We start from the raw sequence: 23,040 nt of genomic DNA, 5'->3' as shown, positions 1-23,040 counted from the left end.
TATATAATTACAGATTCATAAATATAAACCTAGATTATTAAATGCTGCTAAATATGCTGAATGAAAAATCTAACTAACTGAATTTATATCTGCAGATATAAACACGGGGGGGGGGGGGGGGAGGCATGTGTGCTTGCATTAACACTAATACACTTTGTGTCTCCTATATATAAAAATGAGACCTTTATATTAAAAATCTACTTTATATATTTATAAATAAATATTAAAATATAAAACTAGGGTTTAAAAATAAATTCTGCTAAATATGATATATAAAATATAATTTTAAAACTTTTTTCTATAGACACTTTTTTTTTTAAGTGTGTGTGTGTGTAAGTAAGTGTATAAAAATGTATCCAGTTATACATATAGTCTCAGCTATAGAAAACAAATGAGAGGGAGAGAGCGCGCACAGGCATGTGTGCATATACACACACACACACACACACAGAGACACACACACACACACACACACACACACACACACAGACACACGGGGTGTGGGGGGGTGTGTGAACGAGTGCGTGTATCTGTGTTATTGAAACATATTTGGGGCGTAATATATATATATACTACATATTAAAACCCAGCCCTGTGTGTGTCTCTATAGACCATGCGCTGTATCGGGGGGGGGGGGGGGGGGGGGGGGGGGGTGCACACACACACACACACGTGTGTATTTGTTGTAAGAAATGTACTGTCTGCATAATATATAACATACTTATATTGAAACCAGTCCTTTAGATCAATTAAATCTATTTTTATATACATATAAAACTATTTTATTAAAATAAATTCTGCTAAATACGCTGTATGAACACACAGTTATTAAATTTCTAGATGGAGAGAAAAAAAGACCGCGTGTATGAGTGTGTGCATGCGTGTGCACACGCGTGTGTATTATAACACATACACTTTGTGCATAACGTAACATATTAAAACCAGACCTTCATAGCAATGAACTCTCTATCTACATACACATGTACACATATTTTAATGACTAACTTGTATAAAGTGTTAGCAGTGAGTTATTTGTACTGGTTTTCGCTCGCTGTTATGTGTTGCATATAAACTCTATATCTAAAAGCATGTAGTAGCTGCTATGTCTTAGATTAAAAAATATTGTCTAGTGGTGATTAAAAGTAGAGTTATTTCATAAACAAGAATAAAAATACTCTGTAATATACAGAATTTTTATGGATGTATTACTGTGTGCACTGTATACTAATAAATGATCACATCTCATGATAAAGTGTGTGTATATATGTATGTAAATGATGTCATATAGTGTACACCATAATTTTAATACTTATATATTATTATATATAAGTAAAATACTTTATTAAAAGATAAAAGAGTTCTAAATATACTACACTTTTAGAAATACATCACCCAATCTAAGTACACATCTGGTATGGTTTTACCCAACCCTTAACTCAGGCAGCCGGGCTGCCGCCGCCGCTCTGGGGCCGGTTGGGGGGGACATTTGCACCCCCCGTGGGGCACAGCCCGGGCTGGAGGCCACGGGCACGCACAGCCCAGCGCGGGGGGCAGAAACACAGAGCTAGACCCTCCCGAAAGCCCTCTGCCCAGCCCCTGATACACCAGAGCAAGCACACAGGTGAGAGAAGAAAAATTTAAAAGTTTATTAAACATTAACAGACAAAAAAAAAAAAAAAAAAAAAATTGGGCTGAACAGCATACAGGCTGCAATCCACTTCATCTCATACAGTTAATTTGATCTTATTTGTTAAACTTGTATTTAAACAGATGCTGTCTTGTGGTGTTGCCAGAAATACAATGGTTGATCACTTGTAAGTTTTAATACACTTTTTTTTTTTTTTCTTCACATAAAAAAATATCAACAAAATAAAAAGAAGCTGCACATCTCTATTGTAAATGACATGCAAAACCAGTTTTAAAGCAGTAATCGGGGTTATTACAAACCCACAGAAGCAAGACATTCAAATGTCAGGGGGCCTTCGGCACCGCTGAGCTCGTCCCCGCTTGCACTTGCAGTTGCAGAGCGCGTTTGTGCCGGTCCCGTGTAGGGACTAAGTCAAGCACGAAGCCTCGCTCAGGCGCCTTCCTTTCATTTTGAATTTCTTGCTTTTGTGGATTCAAGTCAGAACTTTATTTCCATGGTGCCAGGTTTAGTGACTTCAGCACCATTCAAAAGACAAAAAATAATCCCCCCCACCTCCTCTGCCACGGGCTTTCCCAGAGAGCCCCAAGGTGCTCATATTCACAAATACGTCTCAAATTAATTTTATTTTTAGAGGGCATTCTTTTTTAAAAAGAAAGTTTCAGCAGTTTCTAAGTTTCAGCAAAAAAAAAAAAAAAAAAAAAAAGACAAGCATTTTACCAATGCTTACGGTTTAATAGAGGTCTGTAAATTATTTAGACACGCTATTAATTATTCTGCAAATATATATATTTCTATTTTTATAAAATTACAATTTCATATACCTACAAGCTCCTTCATGAGCAACAAAGCCATCAGAGGTGTGACGAGCCCAGCTAAGCTGTCCTTGGGAACTGAAAATGAGCTAAACTTTCATTTATTTATTTGTTACTGTTAATGATTCTATTCTGGGGAGACAGCCTGGTTAGAGAACCTGGGGGTTTTTCCAAGTTTTAGCCCACATATTTTGCCCCCTTTTTTTTCCCCCTCTCTTTTTTTTAAGGGTGAGCTTTTCAGAGGAGCCAGGGTACCTAACTCCCACCGTAAGCGGTGAGTGCCTAAGTCCCACAGGCTCCTCCGAAAGTCCTTCCCCCCCAAAAAGGAGAAGACGCCAGCCGGCACTCGGGCGGGTGCCCTGGCTGACGCTGAGCAGCCCTTCCCGCTCGCTCCAGCACGCCCCCAGCCCCCCGAGCCGCACGCTTGCCCGACGGCCCTCCCGCGCGGCAGAACGGGGCGCGGAGGCACCTGAGCAGCTTTGGGGCTGCTGGACGAGGTAGCCGCTGGGAACCTCTGTGCTCCTCTGTGGCCGCGACAATAAATCTGTGACATCCAGCCTACAAAAACTACCACCTCCCACCCCTTCCCTGCCCAAAACAAACAAAAGAATTACCTGCAATTTTTTTCCAAGCTGCCTTTTGCGTGTTAAAGAAAGTTTTGTGGTCACAATGCAACCCACTGATGGCCCTAGCTAGGTACGTACCAGCTGATCTGATACGCACCGTTCCTGCTGTTCAGGCAAGAATAATCAGTGTGAGGGCAATTAGCTGTTGCAATTTGCTATGTTGCTGCTAAAAGTGTATCCACAGCAGCGGCTGGCTGAGCCCTGCCACGGTCACGCTTCTTCCAAAGGAAAAAAAATATAAAGTTTATTTCATAGTGGCTATAGCAGATACATTGACTTGTGCCAAACACTGCCAGTCTCATTTCTCTACCCATGCATCCAGTGCTTATACTGACCTTTAGAAAATAGCTTACTACGCTTTAAACTTTGCTGCAGCACATGGAAATTCAATTTGCTGAATAAATGGTCCACAGGCAAGTACTGCACGTTAAGGGACGCTGACCAGTTGGGTATGTTTGAGGAAAAATACTGGAAAGATGCCATTGATGCGAGGATATTTTTAATGCTGCACAAGATGTTGAGTCCTTTGTAACAATCTCCTGAAGCATGAATAATGATTTAATGGAATGAACAACCTTTTTATTTGAAAATAATGTCAAAACACTTAGAGAACTGTGAGCAAGACATGTAGCACCGTATTTTCCTCACATGTTAATAACCGTATGCAGTACGTACAACGGTATACATGAACAGAGCTATTTATAAAAAAATCTCAGCTGGAAACAGATTCTAGCAGCAGCAGCAGCTTAGAAATGACTATGAGGTTTTTTTTAGTTATATATTATTTTTCTGCCTTTACAAAATATTGTAGTGTCCAATCAATAGTTGACTAAAATCCGTGTTGTGCTTTGTCCCTATTAAACAGTTTCTTTATGTGTTTCTGATGGAAAATAATAAAGTCTCTCTTTTTCAGTAATATGGAACATCCTGGAAAGCCATATTACTTCCATAAAAATTTAATTTAAAGCATAGAACATGCCGGTGTGCCAGTGGTAGGCTTAAAATATTAAAGATTTAAAAAAAAAAAACAACAACCAACAAACCCCTAAGCATTTCCTTTCTGTACAATAATGGAGAATATATATCTTTGCTATATATTTTAAACATGGAATAGCTTTTTCTTTTTGCTATATATATGTCTTTCAAAATACATTGTCAGTATTTGTACTTGAAAAATACTGTACAAAACGAACATACTATAATTATTCTGTATAAACTTTATACATTTTATAATATCTATTCTTTTGGTCTATAGTAAACACTTAGATTGATTGGATTAACCACAGTATGTGACAACACCATCCCCTTCTGAAATACACCAGTGTCTCTTACATTCATTTTTCAGAAGTCCACTTTATCTTAGAACATACGTGTTCAAAAGCAAATAGAGAGTTTAAAACAAGAAAGTTCAGAACCATCAGTTCATGTCACACTCAAAACGACAATCACTAGGAAAAATGGGCTTTGCAAACCAGTGACGACTTCTAACTGAATAAAAGTGATTTTTAAAACAGCAAGATATAATCCACAGAAAATATATTACAGAACATGGGAAAAAACAACTGAATTTAGGTATTTATTTAACTTTTAGTCACAAAATGGAACTTGAAGAAATGCATAACTAACCAAAAACCGAAAAGCCCCTCTGATTTTGACATTGGATCTGATTCGATACTATTAATTTTGTTCTCGTTCAACTAATTATCCTGCTTCTTATACATGCGCTCCCTATAGCAGGGATACAATTAGCATGCTCACGTTAATGTGTCTTTTACTTTTTAACTTTTTGTTAAAGACATCAAAACTCCTGTTGGGTAGGGAAACCATCCTACGTCCACTAGGAACATCCGGGCAGCATGCGCGCTAGCGTACAATAGGATTATTGCTTCAGGTACAGACAGTGCAAAATACACACTCTGTGGTCTATCAACAGTACTCCTACCTACCTGGGGTCCGTGGAAAGAAAAGGAACCTTAATAGCTATAGAGAAGCCATTATGGGATCTATAATGAGTACAGCTAACTCAGTCTAACAGCACTTTAAATCTGAAGACAATTATCACCAAAACTGAAAATACAACAAAAGCAATCTATAAATTAATATTTCTGCAGTGTAGTACTAAATTATTATTTGTGCACTTTATTAGCATGTTAACTTTTCTGATTAGACATACTTAAACAATAGCTTGTTACTCTCGAAAAAACTGAGATCTACTTTTTTTTCTTTTTTCTTTTTTTTTTTTTTCCTTTTTTTTTATAATTTATACTGGGATCTTTCCAAGTAAATCAGGAGGATGGAACTGGTTACAATAACATAAAAACCCTACTCTGAAGCAGCACTGAAAAAATATAATAAAAAGCTTACTATGGCGGTTCTCAACAGTCCAGGTAAAAATGTGGCACCCTTTGAAGAGGGCTTCATAAAAATGGGAAGTGCTGAGATGCGTGCGCACGCACACATGCGCGCGCACATGCACACACACACACAAGCGCGCGCACACACATATACAGACGTGTGAACACACATGTGCACACATACGCAGGTACACGCATACGCAAACAAAAAAAGTAACGCAAGTCAGTTTTGTTTCTGCTTCTGGTAAAGTGCTGAAGACAGAAAGGTTGGTTTGGGTGTGGTGCTATCAAACAGGAAACACATTGTCCATCTATTCAAATGCCAACCCGCAACAAAAAAAAAAAAAAAACAAAAAAAAAAAGAAAAAAGAAAAAAACCCCACTCCCCCCCTTGAATTTACAGGGGGCCGTGTCGAGCTTCGTACTTTGCAAGGACGTTCTTGCATTTGCCCAGCTCTTTCCGTAAGTCGGCCACCTCTTGGCGGAGAGCCGAGTTCTCCTTCTCCAGAAACGAGGCGCGGATGGCGATCTGGTTCTCCTTCAGCCGGCGGGCATCCCTCGATCGCTTCGCAGCCATGTTGTTCTTTCTACGCCTTGCCCAGTATTTGTCATCCTGCTCATTAAACACAGAAAGAAACAAACAAGATATTAGATTTCAGTAAACTGAGCGGCCACCAGGATGTGCTCTTAGCCACAGCCTCCGGCCTGGGGATGGCTTAACTCCACACAAGCACATTTTGCTTGCCTGGCCCAGCGAGCCCCAACAGTGCCAGGCACTGCTGGGACAAAAGTTACAGATTTACATGGCGTAATCCATCCAAGGAGCACAGATGCTTGCCCATGTTTCTGTCAAAATGTTTACGCTAACTCCCTCATGCTCTTCACTGTGAATTCCTCCAAGGAAAAATGAAGCAGTATTCCAGTGGTACAATTCATCTCACATCTACACTGACCTAGTTAGCACACCCACCTTCGCATGCTATGATTCACTCTCTACCGGTTGCTGGAGCAGTGCTAATTACCTCTTGTATGTCCCTGCTCATCTTTGCCAGCCAACACCTGGTTCACTCTGTTTGTTGGTATCATCCATTTCGTCTATGGTTCAGCTCTTTCTCTCTGTTCAAAGCTTTCTCTACAGAGCCCCAAAGCGTTCCTGTTTGCACCCTAGAACAGCAAGTCCCTGGAAGAGGATTCCTTGGCACAACAAGGATGGCTGCTTTGGTACCATCCACAAAGAGATTAGTACAATAGGCTTTGACTGTGGGGAAAAAAGCATTTACCAGAAATAGGTCCGCTAACCTCTGAAGTTTCATAAGCTAACATTTCCCAAAGTGTTATCCCTAAAGACTTGCCGCCAGGAGATCGCCTTTGGTGCATCAATGGCTCTAAAGTCACGACTTAATTTCACCTGATTTTTTCCACTCTTCAAACGAAGTGGCCTTCAGTGAAACGGCAGCTTCAACATTGCTTTGAAACTGAATTAGAGTTATAGAAATTTGGAACAACTCAGTAAATACAAAGTAGGCAGAATCTCTCATGAAAAGTGAAATTCAGTCCCCTGCAGAGTAAGAGTGATGCAGCCATTCAACCCTCAAATTGCCTGGTCAAGTCATATAGCTCAAACTTCCCCTCCCAGAGTCATCCCTCCATTTCTATATGCTTACATTGCTTGTGTGGCTTTCTTGTTTCACCAAGCGTGGTAGCACAGTTCCATACCCACTACAAGGACCAGGAGCCACCTGCTCCTATGTTGCCCTGAACAGACATACACCCCACCACTCCTCTGTCTTTCAGCACGAAGCATGCCAGGCCTAGCACCGCTGCTCTGCATCTTCTCCCGCTGCTTGCATAAAGGCAAAGCAAGAGCAAAACGACTGCTAGAAGTACTCTACAACTGCTTTATATTAGTTTAGCTGAACGAGGCGTGTAGCAATGATGATTTGGAGCCAGCATACCTCTAAATTGCTCTTCACCTGTACTTAGATGGGACCCCCAACAATCCTCTTAAAAACAAGCATGCAGCAAAAAGCTATGACCCAAATCTTGTTTATAATTTCCCATCTCATTCCACTCTATAAAAATCAGCTTTAAGCAATTTATTAGTGTGCCACCTAGGCTTCATCCATCTTTATTTTAACAAATCGCTACAGCAAATCTCTTAATCCAGGCCTGAAAGAGGTAAGGCTGGCATTTCAAAATCACATGCAACCCAGAGACGATTGACTGGTCTAATCTGCTTACCCTCCCCCAGAACTCAACAGCCGTTCCACATGCCAGGGCAGAAGCAGCACTTGGGTCAAGCACTCTGAAATGAGTCAAGGGCAACTGATGTGATTATCTCAGGGAAACGAGAGACCCTGAACTTCCAGTTCAGTCTTAGGCTGAAAACTGCCCCACTGCTGCATGCAAGACACTGATATTTTCCACCTCTGGCATGAGGCAGTCCAAGAGCATCTTTGGCAAAAGTTGGCTTTGACAAGTAAGGTCACCTAGGAGATATCACAAAATGACAAATGGCACCAAGGGGTAAACTCCAGTCTCCTCACACCCGCACAGCCGATTCTGTATCGAACACCTCTCTTTAGGCAGACCTCTCAGCACACTGCGACGCCAACAGAGCATCATTGGTAGTAAAATTTGCCCAGGTAAGTAATGGCATGGTGCATTGGTAAACCTTTCCAAACGAAAGCTGAGGATACTACGTGCAAAGTGACAGCAACGTACCACCTGAACGCTACCGGAATTGTGATTTCTGTGCTTTTAACTTGCACAACATTATCCTTAGGGATAAAAATAGTGAATAGCGTCAGCTACTCTCCCTAATGCTATCAATCTGGTGTAAACACATGGCATCCCAGTCTCTTCGCACGCACAGCCAGAGATTCTCACCAACTCCAACAGGCTTTCAGTCTGTGTTCTGGGGGGCAACAGCAACAGTAGAATGAAATTCTGCACTGACTGCCTCTGATAAAAAAAGGTCCTCTTGGAAATCACATACTGGGGATAGAATTTTGCAAATAATGACAATTTTCACAGTTCTTTGATAAGCTGAATCAGTTGATCAAGTTGTTCTGCTCTCTTCATGCTCTTTGCTCTTCACATCTCAGAAGCAGTGAGAGGCACAGACAAGGGTGCTCTTTCTTTTTAAACACTGTATTATTATTATAATATCTTTTAAATATTGTATTAAAATAGAATTCTCGGCAGAATAATTTTGTTCAGTTTTCCTACAACTAGTTTAGATTCTTTCACCTCGATTAGCAGTGTTTACTATAGTGTTCCCATTCATTATTAAACACAGAGCTAAAGCAACTTCCAAACAAGACACAATATACTTCATTCTGTCATTATCAGGGACCTCCATGGACCCTGTAAGAGATGGGTTCTTCCTTGAAAAATTCACAGTCTGTGCTGATGAGACAGGCAGAGGATGGATGAAAAGGAAACATGATCAGACTGTTTCATAAGTGGGAAATATGGGACAAAGTAAGCTTGTCCAAGGTCACGCAGGAAGTTTCTGGCATACAAAGGAAATGAATATTGATCTCATGAATTTCAACTGTTGCATAACTGATAAGGGACATCCTCCCCTCAGTCTTTTTCAGAACCGTTAACAGTCTTATCCTACAACAAAGTTGTATTTCGACTGGCAGATTTACCTTACATGAGAAAACAGATTCATGCTCCAAACCTATTATCTCAGAGTAACTGTCATAGAGTCTGTACAAACAACCTCGTCACCAGTTCCAATTTACCTTCAGGTCATCTGGAATGAAGACTTTGCGAGCTTTCTTAATCATCGGCTGTGGTTTCAGCTCTTCTTCAGAGAACTTGCGCTTACGAGGGTCAAACATCTCCTGGCCAGGAATACTGGAAAGAGCAAGATCTGCAGGGTCAGGTTCGTAGCCAACAGGAACTTGGATAGTCTCAGGATCAATGGGACTTGGTGTGTTTCGGTTTGCTGGCAGGATCTGACCTACAGAAATAAAGGATAAATTCACCTATGTTAGAAGAAAATATGTAAATAATATTACTGAACATGGATTTTAGAAGATCTCTAAATACTTTACAAGCAATAATTCTTTAAGCTTTCACTGTAAATTTGGTATCTACTCTTGCTAAATATTAGATTGCCCATTTTGTAGGGTGCATATTCAGATCCGGACATGCTCATGCCATTATTTTCAGAATTGATTCCTAATTCTGGTTGCTAATCTTGGATGCCCACATAAGATCACTGAATCCAACACTGAGTTGCACTAGACTGCAGGCAGAAGACATATTGCTCCAGCCTGTGCCACTTCATTAAGATCACATCCTCAGGAACAAATCGTAAGTACTGTCATTTAGCTCCGATTTATCCACCATACTGTAATCCTTCCCAATTTCCTCATACACGGACTTCTTCATATACACCTTTGAGGGTACATTTAATTTACAATCAAACAACGTACAGTACTTGCAATAGGACAACACCTCATGAAAATGTACTTTCAAGCTGTACCGATGCACTCCACTAAGGAGACTGCTATTTTCTATGACATCCTACCGGTGATATTCTAAAAGACAGTGAAGAAAACTAGCAACGTGAAAGGCTACAAGGACTACTTAAAGATACTCTGCAAAATCAAAGAACACTTACTTATGCCACATTGCTCTTCAATGGTGTATAAAATCTAATAAAAAGGAGCCTACCCCCAGAAAAGAATTATATCCCCCCCATTTTTCTTTTTTTAATCTTAGATATAGCCTTCAAGATCCCAGAGCACCAGTTCAGGCACCATTCCCACTAAAAATCCAATTTAAAATCTCAACCAAAGGTTCCAAAAATAGGATCCTAAAGCCAGCTGCCTAAACATGGACTGTCCCCAGGGGCAGAATTTTCAGAAGTTTTCACATGCCTCAGAAGTACAAGCCTCACAGACTTCAGAGGGAGGACTTCTGATTGAAGCAGATATCCTTTTATAATTTTGGCTATTAGCTAATTCACTTTGACTTTAGAGATACAATGGCTTTCATAATAACTACACAAACATCCTGTGACTGCATAATATTTCCTTATTTGTGCCCGCATCTGCAATATTTAGGGTGTAAAATGGTAAACATTAAATGTCATTTCTAATCCAAACCAAGGCCAGTGTTGACAATGTAGTTTTTATTTTAATCTAGAAGATCACGGCAACAATATTGGAACTGCATAGGAAATGCACGGGGAAATTGCACTGTGCAAACCAGGGCTTGCTAACAGAGAGCTTGTCTTTTGTAACTCATATTTTAAAACAGCACTGATAAAATCAGCTTCCAGGAAAGGCTAGTAAGGGCCTGGGAGAAGAGAAAAGGAGGATCAAAGATATAGATATACATCTATAGGAGAGCGAGCGAGAGGAAAGGATCCCGCTACCCGTGCTGTACCAACAGCAGAGCGCTTCCTCCTCCGCCTGCCGACCCGGCACGCCGCTGGCAAGACCTCAGTGCTGAAAACTTGACGTTTCCTGCTGTGCCTCATCAGTAAAATCAGAAACCACAGCTTGCCCGACTGCCACAGGGCCTGCAGCACGGGACGGGATGGCTGTGTTCCTCAGCCCACGCCCCGCATGCTCCAGCAAGCGGAGCGAAAAGGAATTACAGGGAAAGGCTACGGGAAAGGGTACCGCCTGCTCGACTTTGTTTGCATGGCGGGTCTTCACAAGCAGGCGCTTCAGCTCTCCCTGGAGATAGTTGCGATTAATGCATGTGTGTTTAAAACATTTTGATGTCTAAAGGTGGTGGTGGGGAAACCCAGGCTAGTGACCGTTTTAAAGCCAGCCCAAATGGCTCAATGCACCAAGGCATTCTTGTAGCCTTGCTTTAAATGGATGGCTAATCTCATTTCAGATATATGGGCTGGCAGAAACAGGCTTATTTAAAGGATTAAATGCAGGAAAGCTTCCTTTGATGTGAGTATGCTTGTACCAGAGCAGACAAATATATATAGACATACGCATGTACAAATCTCACAAATTCTGTAATACAGATAAAAATGAAGCAAGACACTAGCTCTGAATACTTTTATTATATTTCTGGTGAGCATGCAGGGTGTTTCTAAAAGTCAACTGGATTGTGAAATCTGCCCCAGCTTTCTAATTGCCCTAAACAAAATATTGCTGAAGTTCTAGATACACGGTATCCGTTTACATATTATCATTTATCTATAATATGCCATATTGCACAATTACATGAGCTTTGTAATCATTGGCCTCAAGAAATTTTACAATCTCTCTGAAAAAATAAAGGGCAAAAATGCTCCTTTTAAACACAGGAAATTGAGGTATTGCATCTTACCAATGCAATAGCAAAATAAAGCAAAGAGCGATGCATCTCCAAGGTGATCTGGGAGAAGAACCTACAGCAATCAAGATCTTGCCTTGCTTCCTACATGCACACATTTCACTTCCCCCGGTCTAAGAAGCTCTCACTGCTAAAGACCTGGTCCTTCAGCAAACGTAAGATGTCCCAGGTGCCAATGTGAAGCTCATTCAAGGTGAACGCTATTCACTAATGCAAAGCCTGAACAAATCACGCACAGAGCTAAACATTATCACCTAGGAGCCTGAAGACTACTGCCCTGTAAGATATTCCTACACACACACTGCACGCACACCTCTATCAGTCTATGCAGGCTGACTCTCTGTTCTCTCCATCACGCTCCTGTAAACGATCAGGAACTCCACTGAGAACAACAGAGTTAATAAGGGTGTCTAAAACGCCAGGCAGAAAAAACAGTATTTCCTTGTCCAGCATTTTACATTAGGCAATTCCTGGCACTTGGTATCTTTTTATTTATTCTATCAAGTTTTGCCAATAATACAAGCCAGGAACCTGTCTTTATTAGTTTACTGGTCTATGTGGTGCTGGAACTCTTTGTAACCCAAGACAACAGTGTGGGCTGCGCTGGACTTGGCACTGCTATTACTGCAGGAGTACAGTACACGGCCTCACGTTACATTGCTCCCCAAACTCCTCTCCCCGTGTGTGCACGGCACTGTAGCTGTGCATCCTTCTGCCAAATTTGTTCAGCGTGTTATTTTTATGCACTAAATTCCTCGCAATCAGAGGTAGGTCAAATAAGCACAGCAATCTGAACGTCATGTGCCCAGCAGCCGACTAATCCTCACATCAGCAAGCTTCACAGCTGTCACAACATCCAGAGAAAGAGCTGGTCAGAGGCTGTGATGCACAAGGAATCAGCCAAGGAGGAAGCCTACAGTACCAGCCGCCAAGGCCGGGTGAAGGTAAAGCACCTCGCTGCTCAGCATTGGGAGCCAGATGCCTTTGTTGCCAGTCTCTGTGTTATTTAAACACTCTGCGCTCACAACAGCAGCCAAATTTTCACAACAGTGAAGTGGCTGGACTGTTTAATGTGCTTAGCTTTGTTCTCAATGGGGGCTGACGATTGCCAAGTGTTTTGGAAAGAACTTAGCCCCTCTATTTAAGTTGCTGAAAGGAGAGCTCTTGAGCATTAAGCTCTTTTGGAAATCCAGCTGCAGAACTCCACAGTGGTGGTAGATGCAAGCTGGGAACAATGGTTAATGGAAACTTCCCCTCATACCACCCTAGTGATGTGTCTCAACCATGGCCTGGAGAGACCACAACTATGTCAACACTGGCCTTTTGTCTGGAAACTTTCCCACTTGTAGAGCTCCACTCAAGCAACACTGAGTATGCCAGGACAGACACAGCTCCAGGTGTCTCCTGGCAAAGGAATCAGCAGGTTCTGACAACCCCAGCAGTTACGGCTGCCCCAACATCTTGCCTTCACTAATGCTCTTGGTGTTGCTCTGGCAGATATTAGCAATAGCAAAAAATTTTCCAGAAAGAAGGACTTGAAAGAAAGTTGGCTGTTCTAACCCTTTCAGCCCTCCTCCTCCCAGCAGAGACTGCCAGTGAGGAAGTCCAATGTAATGGCAATATTTTCAGTGTGGTTCCTTGTTCAAAGAGAAATGGACTGAGGCCATTCACTTGTGTCATCTAGGTCAGCGAAGGGCTGGTAAAAAAAATAGCGGTTTTTAATTGCTTGCAATAATTAAAATGCACAATTCAAAAGTATAGTAGCATACAAAACCAAAAATGCTGATCTGGTATCATGGGGAGCTCAATCACCGTATCCTGACTCTTAATTTCCCCCTTTTGAAACATCCCACCTACCAGCTGTGCCCAGGAGAGTTAAGACGGAAATAACCTCTTCAACTGCACCGCTGCTTGACAGACTTCTTATTTGTATTGCAAGAGATCCCCGGTGAATTATGTGGAACTCAATTTTGAATCATTCAACTCCCATAGAAATGTGCCTGATTTTCAGAAAAATCTCCCTTCTCACAGCCCTTCCACACTTCTCATCAGTTCAACAGCTGGCTGGAGAACAGCGACGAGAAAAAGAAAAGAAAAGGGAGTGGAAATGTTCTAATCAAAATATTTTCCCCTATTTTTTAGACATATGTTGGAGGGAAAGAAAAGAGAAATTTCTTACTCAATTTATTAGCAGCCCAGAGATAAAATATGTATTTGCTAATAATTTTTCTTTATATAAGCTAAAGGCACTTCGGGTACGTCAGTCAGACTATATAGCACAGCAGTTAAATTGACAGATAATCCTCACCCAGAGCTGCACCAGAGAACCCCATTGCTCTGCCGATATGTTTTCCAAATCGTCTATCCGCTTGGCAGCTGGCCAGCTATTTGGGATAGTTCTCTTACTCCAAATCACAGCCTGTCCCAGACTAATCTGTCATCTGTTTCTGCATTAACTCCTTCAGCCTCTAGGAAAAGTTATCTCAATGCAGAACGTAAGGCAGTGTGCAGGAATCCAGACAGGCAAAAATCCCCACAGGCAGTAAAGTAAAAGGAGTATTCTGGAGGCCAAGATTTATCTAAGGACAGTATCTTGTCAGGTTATAATTCCTCAGTTACAATACTATAAGCATCACCTAATTTCCCTACTATTAGGATTTTAGTGTCTTCCAGAAACTGAAATATTTACATGGATAGCAAGACCATAATCTATACTAGCACTAAAGGGAATGGCAAGCCACACTGCATGATCTTCCAGCCCTCACATAGCAGGACAAAAGCAACCACTCTCTGCCTGGGGGTGAAGACGACACTTCACCCCTGGGTGTATTTATGTAAGCAGTTATTAGAGGAGCTTTATTTTCTTCCGAAGCAACAGGAGATCAGTGTATTTTGACCAGTGCTCCACCCTGGCACAGGCATGCCTCTATTTCTTATCTTACACAAACTTGATGCTGCCAAACATGGGGTGACTGCAAACACTTCCTGCGGAAAAAAGGGTCTTAATCCAATGCAACCACAACATATTCGCAGCTCTTAACACACTCTAAAAGACTGGCACAAAAAGTGTTTTTAAAACGTGTACTTTTTAAAGATATCAGCATTGTTTACAAACCTTGTGCATTTAATTATAAAAGAATTGCCATTTCCCCTCTTAGCATTGTGTGCCTCCCGCTCTGGGCCTCTACAGTATTATTACAGGCAGGACTGGTAGCCTTATTAAGATTGTCTGACACTTCCCATTAGAGGATGCTGTCTTCAGTTCCTTAGACCTTTGCCAGATTTCAACCATTCTGTTTGGATTTGTATGTGCCGATTATGTTTCTGCCAAAATGGTTCTAAAGTTTCCCGAAAAAGGTTCAGCAAAAATACTTTGTTTTGAACCTGTTAAGAATTTCTGGCAAACTTTTCACTGAACTGTGCTGGTGGCCTGTGCACTGGAAGAGAGGGCAGCAGCTCCTGGATCAATGTCATTTCCCTTTTGTTTGCCGCCTTAAAATCTAGCTACTGCAAGCATGCTGAGGCTGGGTGAGAAAGCGATCAGGATTGAAAGCTGAGAAGGGGGCAAGGAGGTGGGGAAGGTGAGGATGAGGGAGACTGGGAGCCAAAGGGGTGAGCAGAAGTGCCTGGAAGAGGAAGGCTGCTTCGGCAAAGGCTGGGATGAATGTGTTCAGAAGGGAAGCATCGTTGAAGGGAACAGGGCAGGAGAGTGCCTGTGCTGATGGTGCAGATGCAGCTCCAGACTCCCGAGTCCCACAGATCCTCTGCTATCAGCAAATAGTGAAGTGCACTGGCAAAGCTCCCTGTCCCCCTTCAGCTCCTTACAGCGAGAGTAAGTTGTCATCCTCTATTCAGTCCAAGCGGCAGCACGCTGTGGGGTGCTGCCAGGTCCATTCCTACTCATTTCCAATGTGCCTGTTGTAGGGGTGGCACATGAGAAAATCCAAGTTGTCTTTTCAATTTGTTTTTAAAATTAAATGCAAGAGTTGTTTTAAGAAGCACAGTCATGGTTGCAACAATCTTTAAAGTTTTGATCACATACTACTTTTTTCAGATTCTTTCCTCATTCAGGAGTCACTTGTTTCACCCATTTTGATTTATCCAAATGGACCCATACATTATTTGCCACAAATTATTCCAACCTCCTGTAGAGGCACAATCAGCAGCTTTTCAGGAGTTCCCTCCAGCACTGACGACTACTGCATCTGCATGCTTCACAGAAACACTTTTTTTTCCCACAAGACCCCCATGAACGAAGGGGCAGCACTTCCTCTTTGCAGGTGAAGGACAGAAGTACAGACGTTTTAAATCAAAAGGACACAGCCAGCCTCTCAGGTTAGCTAACTTTATAGGCATTGGCTGCATTTCAAATCAACTCTCACCAACTTCTGTTGCAGGTTGGGGGCTGTACACTGACACAAGTGAGGGCTACCCAAGGTATCAAACTAGGCTCCTCACAAAAAGGGAAGCAAACACGCAGTGTGACAAGCTCACATAATCAAGTGGCTTGCTCACAATTCTGCTGAAACTTCGTGGCAAAATCCAGTCTCTCTAGACAAAATCCTTCTGTCTTTCCTGCCAGATTTTCCCTCTCCTCCTGCCGTTCCTCGCATCCTCTCACATCTGCAGTAAATGAGGTCAAGATCCAAGATCCTACAGACAACCGCTTCCTTCCTGATACAGCCCTGATTCAACCCAGAGCTGGTCTGACCTCTGCATCCAAAAAGGGAAAAGGGAAAAAAGAGGATATAATGTAATTAAAACCTGCATCTCCAAGCAGACAAGGAGGGCGGGGGGGTGCTATCTGAAGCTGCACATGTGGCCTTCGGTCGAGTGTTTGCAGGCTTTTGAGGGCTTGACTTTGCAACTCCTGCATGTGGTTAGCATAACATGCATGTAATATGCTATGCCTGCTGTGCCAGTAACATTCTGCCCTTCAAAAGCAATAAACAAATAAATATGAGGCACCACCAGTTAAAATTTTCCACTATGTCTACTGGACTTAAGACTCTACTCTTCCGTAAGATCCATACTCCGAAAACCTTACCGCGTCTTTAGCCTGCGTGAAGGCAGCACTTATCTCAGTGAGGCCCCATTTCTGAAAGCTACCAGGAAATCAAACTTTCCTTCCCTCCCAAACCAGCCCCTGACAACCAAACTGCAAGAGGTCTGAAAGTAGTTATTCCTGTTCTGAACATTTCCCTTGCAGATGTGCTACACGCAGAAAGCGACAGGTTTAACCTGCTCCTGGGACACTGCACAGGGATTTTCAAATTCTTGAAAAGCATGAAATCCACAGCCCTCTTAAATGCTTTTCTGATTTTTCATAGGGTGCTGCTTTCCTTACAAAGCTAGGCCAAGATGGCATTCAGTGGGGACAGGGCCTGAAGAGAAACTGTAGGGAAGAACGTTCAGACAGGTATTTCATTTTGATTTACACTTGGCTTAGAAGCACGTTTCACTTCAAGATGTTGATATTCTCTGGTGCATTGGAGCTTCGTGACATCCTTTGGCATATCTGTGTATATTTTCGTTAATTGGCAATTCGCATACAGTAAAGTTCCTCAAAAAGTACAATTCTTCTTTCTTTTCTTAAAAGGAAGGTTCCAGAGAAGCATCAGACTTGTTAACCTGTTCTGAAGGAGACAAAAAGATCCATTTTTCTTTCCTTGGACAATTACATACCCAGCATTAATAAACCAACCTCAAACAGCAGATTTTAGATAGAGACCCTGCTTTAGATAAAAGCCTCATATGGCATCCCTAAATATGCCTTCACGTGGAATACCACTCAAAACAAAGACAACGCTTGTCCTCAAGATGCATTCATGCCACTGCCAACGTGCTCTGCAAGACTCCAGACCAAGTAAGTTCCTCTCACATTGTTCTATTTATTTGGCTAATGAACACCCAGAACAGCATGCAGTCAGTAAACAGGTCTTGCAAAAAGCCATCGTGTAATCCTGAAAGCATATGCCACCCATGACTCACGTATCTATTACCCGGTTCTGGTACCCAAGCCCATCCTGCTTGGGTGTGTTATCAAAACACAGCCAAGTGAGATTTCAAATGGCATGGAAAAGCCACGTGAAACAGGTACATTTCCTCCAACTCCCAATCAGCAGCTAATGGCAAGCCTGAGAGACAGACAACAGATGCTATCAGCTGCTTTCCGAATATAAGAAAAAGGGGTCACTGGGCAGAGTTACAGCAACTTGCAAATCTCGCCTTCTCTTTTGATCTGTTCGGTACGCACAAATCTGAACTATCTGTTGAAGTAGCTTTTTATTTTTACTTTTCTACATTTTTTGTTCACTAAAACAAAGTACAGTCTTTATGTGACAAAACTAAATTGATGCTTTATACACGATGATTTGTATAAAATAATAACATTTTAAGAAGTAGAGATGCCAGAATGGGGACACGCTGTTCCCATAACCTTCTAAGTAAGACTTAGTACATTTTGTTTTCTCTCTGACTTAAATTAGGACCCTCTAACATGTTTTGGAAAAAAAACCCAAAACAGCAAAACCCCAAAACTTGTATTTGGTTTGTTAGAGCCCAATAACTGCAGAGTCTCATTTGCTTTTACATACTAGTTTTATTCCCAATGAGCACACACAAAGAAAGCACAAGGGTGTGTGGTTGTATCTTGTTCTCTATTGATACATTTATCTTCATTTACAAAGTATACAAATGCATCAGTTTCGGGTAGTCTGAAAAATGGGTCAGAGGAGGAAGGGAACACGTAACCACAGCTTAGGGAAAATTCCCGGAGAAAAGACTGTTGCATACGGACGTTACCCGTGTATCCGTAACTACTTCTTTACAGCTGCTGCATAATACAGGTTTTTGTGGCACATCAGACATAGACAAAAACAGGGAACTTCAAAAAGCAAGTCCGATTAAAAGAAATGACAACACTGAACGCTGGGCAAGACATTGTCTTACAAATTCAATTCTAAACATGAGAGAGTCATCTAGCACCAGAAAATGGCAAGAAACTACTATGCTGAGAAGTCTCAAAAACCAAACTAACATCTGCAGAGATTTCTGCACCTAAGAACAGCAGTCACATTTTTATAGAAAGATGAAGGCAAAGCGAGCCAACAATCTGAGGGAAAAGTGACCAGAAAAAGCAACACATACCAAAATCTTTATGTTTTTATCTTTTAAAAACAGTAGCAGTGAAAAAGGGTGGCAATGGACTATTTCTTGAAGAAATCCTGGAATCCTAATACTTATTTTCCTTCTTGTGATCTCCTCTGCAAACTGTCCATAGCCCTGAACTGAGACTGAACACACTATGTATGCATGTTCTGAATACAACAGTTATGCGGAACCTGCGAAGATTTTGAACTATGTCAAAAATGAAGTGAAAATGCCCCAAGACACAAAAGTCAAACCTCCTTCCATCTATTGAGTAGTGCATTTATTGTGATGCCTTCAGGAGGCATCTCAGCAAAACGCATCAGTAAAACTTAACTTGACTGCCATTTGAGATTGCTGTTTCCTTCAAACTCTTTTCCCCAATTTGCAAGTAATAGAGGTTTTACTTTTGCTATCACACACAGCGTGGCTCTCCGTTGCCAATCAATGACAAAAATATTAACAACAAATTAAGTCAATATATTAAAAATAAAAATATATTTGAGTGTAACCTTGAGGCCAATGTGAACTGGCAAATCACTTACCGTTTCACTGCATATGGGAGCTTTTAAACATATGTGTCTGCATTTTATAAATGTACATAAACATAGAGGACTGTTCACTGAAAATTATCATTAAGAAAAGTGTAAGCTGATGGCAGCCAGTATACAGTAACTGTATTTTTTAATAAAGTATTTTTCTTCCAGTAACCATAGCCGCAAATTTCAAAATTAGTGCCAATCCAGACATACCAAATAACTTTCAAACAATGTCTTGGCACTGAAACATCTCTTGAACAGAGACCCTTCTACCGCTTCGAATACAGTAATTTCGTAGAAGTCTCTGCCCGCCCGGGAACAAAGCCCTCTGCGTGCTGCGCTGTACTCAGTGCTCCCCAGCAGCCAGCCAACCAGCTCAACACCACTCTGATTAAAAACAATGCGTTTTCCTACTTTCACAGGCAACGTATCACTGGTATGCAGCACCACTATTTCAGGTTTACTTGGGAGGGGCGAAAGTGCCAATGTACCTACCTTTGACACCTTCAGTTTCTACAATACTTACAATTTATATTAAATATAACAGTGCTTTACTAAAAGCTGATTCCCACAGAAGTAAATTGACTGGTCTGGCTTCCTTTTTACAACAGCGGTCATCCCGTTCTCTATATGGGATACCTGTGAGACAGCATATGCCTTACAGTATTTTACTGTCCAAGGCTTTTGAGAGGATTTGGGGGGAGGACAGGACACGACACAATCCTTCGTGTTATTTTCCTCTTATTCACCAGGTCACCTGCAGGCAAAGACACTGCAGGCTTCACTGCCCCTGCAGAACTCCCACTATGTGCCCCTGCTGAATACAGGATCGGGTCTGCAAGAGTTGGCCATGCAGAAAAAGGTGTATCTGTGCCCAAATGGAAGGAGAAACACCGGAGAGTTGGAAAGCACTGCAAGCTGAGGGCAGCAACAATTCATAGGCTTGGAAAATTATGTGGGCTTTACCTTTTACACTCTTGTTAACTCTGATTTTCATGAAGTAGGTGGTGTTGCTACAGCAACTGTCATATCACATCATTTCTGCTGTCTCTGTCAGAGAGATCATCTTATTTTATCTTAAACTCAGATATGCAGCTTTTCTTCTTCTATTCTAAAGACCTCTATATTTTGGATATAAAAAAATTACAAATAGAACTGTGCCATATAAATTATATTTTTAAAAAACGTAGCAAAGCTTACAGAACATTTTTATTTGTTCTCTTTTTACAAATGCAGAAGGAATAAAGAAAACAGCACTGACCAGATTTACAGTAATCCAGAGTTTGAGAAATAAATTAAGAGCTGGTCTCACGATAAAGATGCTTCATGCCACCTTTAATGTGTTCTTCCTACAGAAGCTAACCCTGTGTTCTGGTGCACTTCACCAGAAGTAACTCATCTATTCACAGGTGAAAACACGTTGCTTCCTCATGCCCAGGCCATTTATGTACATACATTCCACACAATTCACACCCAGCTTAGACGATGCTGCCCATCCACTGCACACAATACACTGTTGAACCCGCGTACCTCACCCGCTTTACTTGCAGCCTGGAAGAAGCATCTACTGTAAGCAGAAGTCTCAGCCCATCTTTACCTGTTTCAGAAGGTTTGTCCTAGCTGCTAGGGATAAGGCCACCCAGCTTTGCAGCTCCCTTGCTCAGTAACCCAAGAACTTGGCTCTACCTCCTTTGCCTCCATTTTGCTGCCTGGATAAGGTCTTTGAGGACTCAATGCACAAGCAAAACTCAATAAAATCCTGATGACAGAAAGGCTCTATTAAATTTTTGTTATTAACATGCATTCCAACTCGTCCACTCACAGATCTTCCTTTAAAAAAATAAAAACCCAATGTGGAACAGTAGTAAATACTCAGTTACACCCTCAGGCTACTCAGGAAACGAAAGAAAGCCCTATCTATAGTCAAAGGTTATTGCACAGACCACTCAGCCGCTAGCACAGCTCACACCACCAGATCAAGCTCTGCCACAGCCTACGCTGGTTAATACTTACTGCTTCTTCGTAAGCATTTCCAGTTGCTTTCAAAACAATCAATGCAGTCACCAAATTACACTTCACTTCTACAAAGACAGGTCCTGGGCAGATGGAAATCTGCCTGCACAGATCTAACCCGTGGGCAAGAACTGTATCTTGTGTACCTGGTTAAAGGCTATGCACACAATTAAGATACCAAGTGGCCTTTCAGTTCCTTCAACCACTTCGCAAGCTTCATTTCAGTGCCCCAGTACTTGACAGTTATTCTTTAGCTCAATTTCCTAGAGAAATGAGTTTTGTGCAATCGTGCTGTCCACATGTCCATCTAGTCTCCTCCCAACAACTTTTGAAACTGTTGGCCAATTTCAAACAAATTTAGCAGAGAGGTACGGACATGTATTACTAACAAGCTTTGTGAAAACAATGTAAATGAAAGAAGCCCTTAACTCCCTGGCTGAAGGAAGGCTGCGGGAGCCTCGTTACACATCAGAGAACCCACGGTGGTTTTGCTGCTCATGGAACCGATTCCTTGGCAGGCAGTAGGAAGGAAAAAAGGAAAGTATTCACCAAATTTTTATTTGTTACGGCAGTCAGGAAAATCACTTAATCCTCTTCTCTACTGGAATCAAGAATCTCTTTTCACCTTATCCCACCCACTCATTTACTATTTCCAGTAATCACGAGCAAAATTATTTGTTTGACAACTGCACTGCCACTTGACAATCTCTCTGAATTTCACACAGACGCATCTGGTATTGATAGCCATTAAAACAGTCATGCACCTGTCCTGTCTTAAAAATCAATGTAGAAGACAGTCAGATGTGGACAACCCAGCTGTCTGGTATCATCTGAGCATTTATTTATTCTTGTAATACGTAGTGAAAACCAGAGCTCTTACTAGAAAGAGCTTTTTTATATTATCCACAGCACTTATTATGCAGGTAATTTAAGTCTTCCAACCAAGAGACAGTAGGAGTGTTTGGGAATCAACAGTTTGCTCTGGCAGCAATGCAACATTCATTAGGGGGTTTGGGGTGGGGAGGGGTTTGGTTAGAGGGGGGAATTTATTTTTTTAAAAAAAGATTTTGTTAAAATGCAAGACAAAAAGCTAGGTGAGGAATGCTGGGTAGGACTCAGCTAAGAATTAGAGAGCTCTAGATTTAAGCTGGAAACTGCATGTCTCCGCCCACTTGAGGGATACACACTAACACACAGATCAGTATTTGCAAGGTCAGAGATCCCTTCTAACCCTCTTCCTTCTTACTCTCACTGCTGTTATTTCAGTGTTACTAACGTCCACAACTACTGAAGCTTGAGGAAGAATGAGTTAAACTTAGCAAATTAAAAACAAGAGAAACACCTTTCCTCCTTCTGCTTAACTGGATAATTGGTTAGCAGGAACCTGCTTGATGAGTTTCAGCAGCTCCTAGAGATCAGGCAAGGCTGTTTCTGAGAGCGGCTAAAGCTGCCCACTGTGTAAACATCTTTAAGCCGACCAACAGGGTACCTCTTGCTAAGGTTGGTTTTTTTGACAACTAAAATTTCCAGAAGGCAATGAAGCAGTTTGCTTACCAAAGATCCATCCAAATC

At 41.6% G+C, this 23,040-nt stretch overlaps 1 protein-coding gene across 2 annotated transcripts in view; it reads right to left on the bottom strand.

Moving 5' to 3' along the window:
* Positions 1 to 1,622: 1,622 nt before the first annotated feature.
* HLF (HLF transcription factor, PAR bZIP family member) overlaps positions 1,623 to 23,040 on the bottom strand; it is a 37,646-nt gene continuing 16,228 nt past the window's right edge. Inside the window, exons 3-4 of one of the 2 annotated variants that reach the window (XM_076353953.1) lie at positions 9,196 to 9,416; positions 1,623 to 6,056 (exon numbers count right to left, since the gene is read on the bottom strand). In XM_076353953.1, coding sequence (XP_076210068.1) covers positions 5,838 to 6,056; positions 9,196 to 9,416 — 440 coding nt within the window. In that variant the 3' untranslated portion in view covers positions 1,623 to 5,837. The remainder of the gene's footprint in view (positions 6,057 to 9,195; positions 9,417 to 23,040) is intronic. The other variant, XM_076353955.1, reaches the window with a different exon arrangement.

The sequence above is a fragment of the Aptenodytes patagonicus genome, chromosome 16 (assembly GCF_965638725.1).
Source record: "Aptenodytes patagonicus chromosome 16, bAptPat1.pri.cur, whole genome shotgun sequence".
NCBI classification, from domain to species: domain Eukaryota; kingdom Metazoa; phylum Chordata; class Aves; order Sphenisciformes; family Spheniscidae; genus Aptenodytes; species Aptenodytes patagonicus.
Note: the sequence above shows the minus strand (reverse complement) of the source record. Positions and strands in the feature narration are given on the sequence as shown.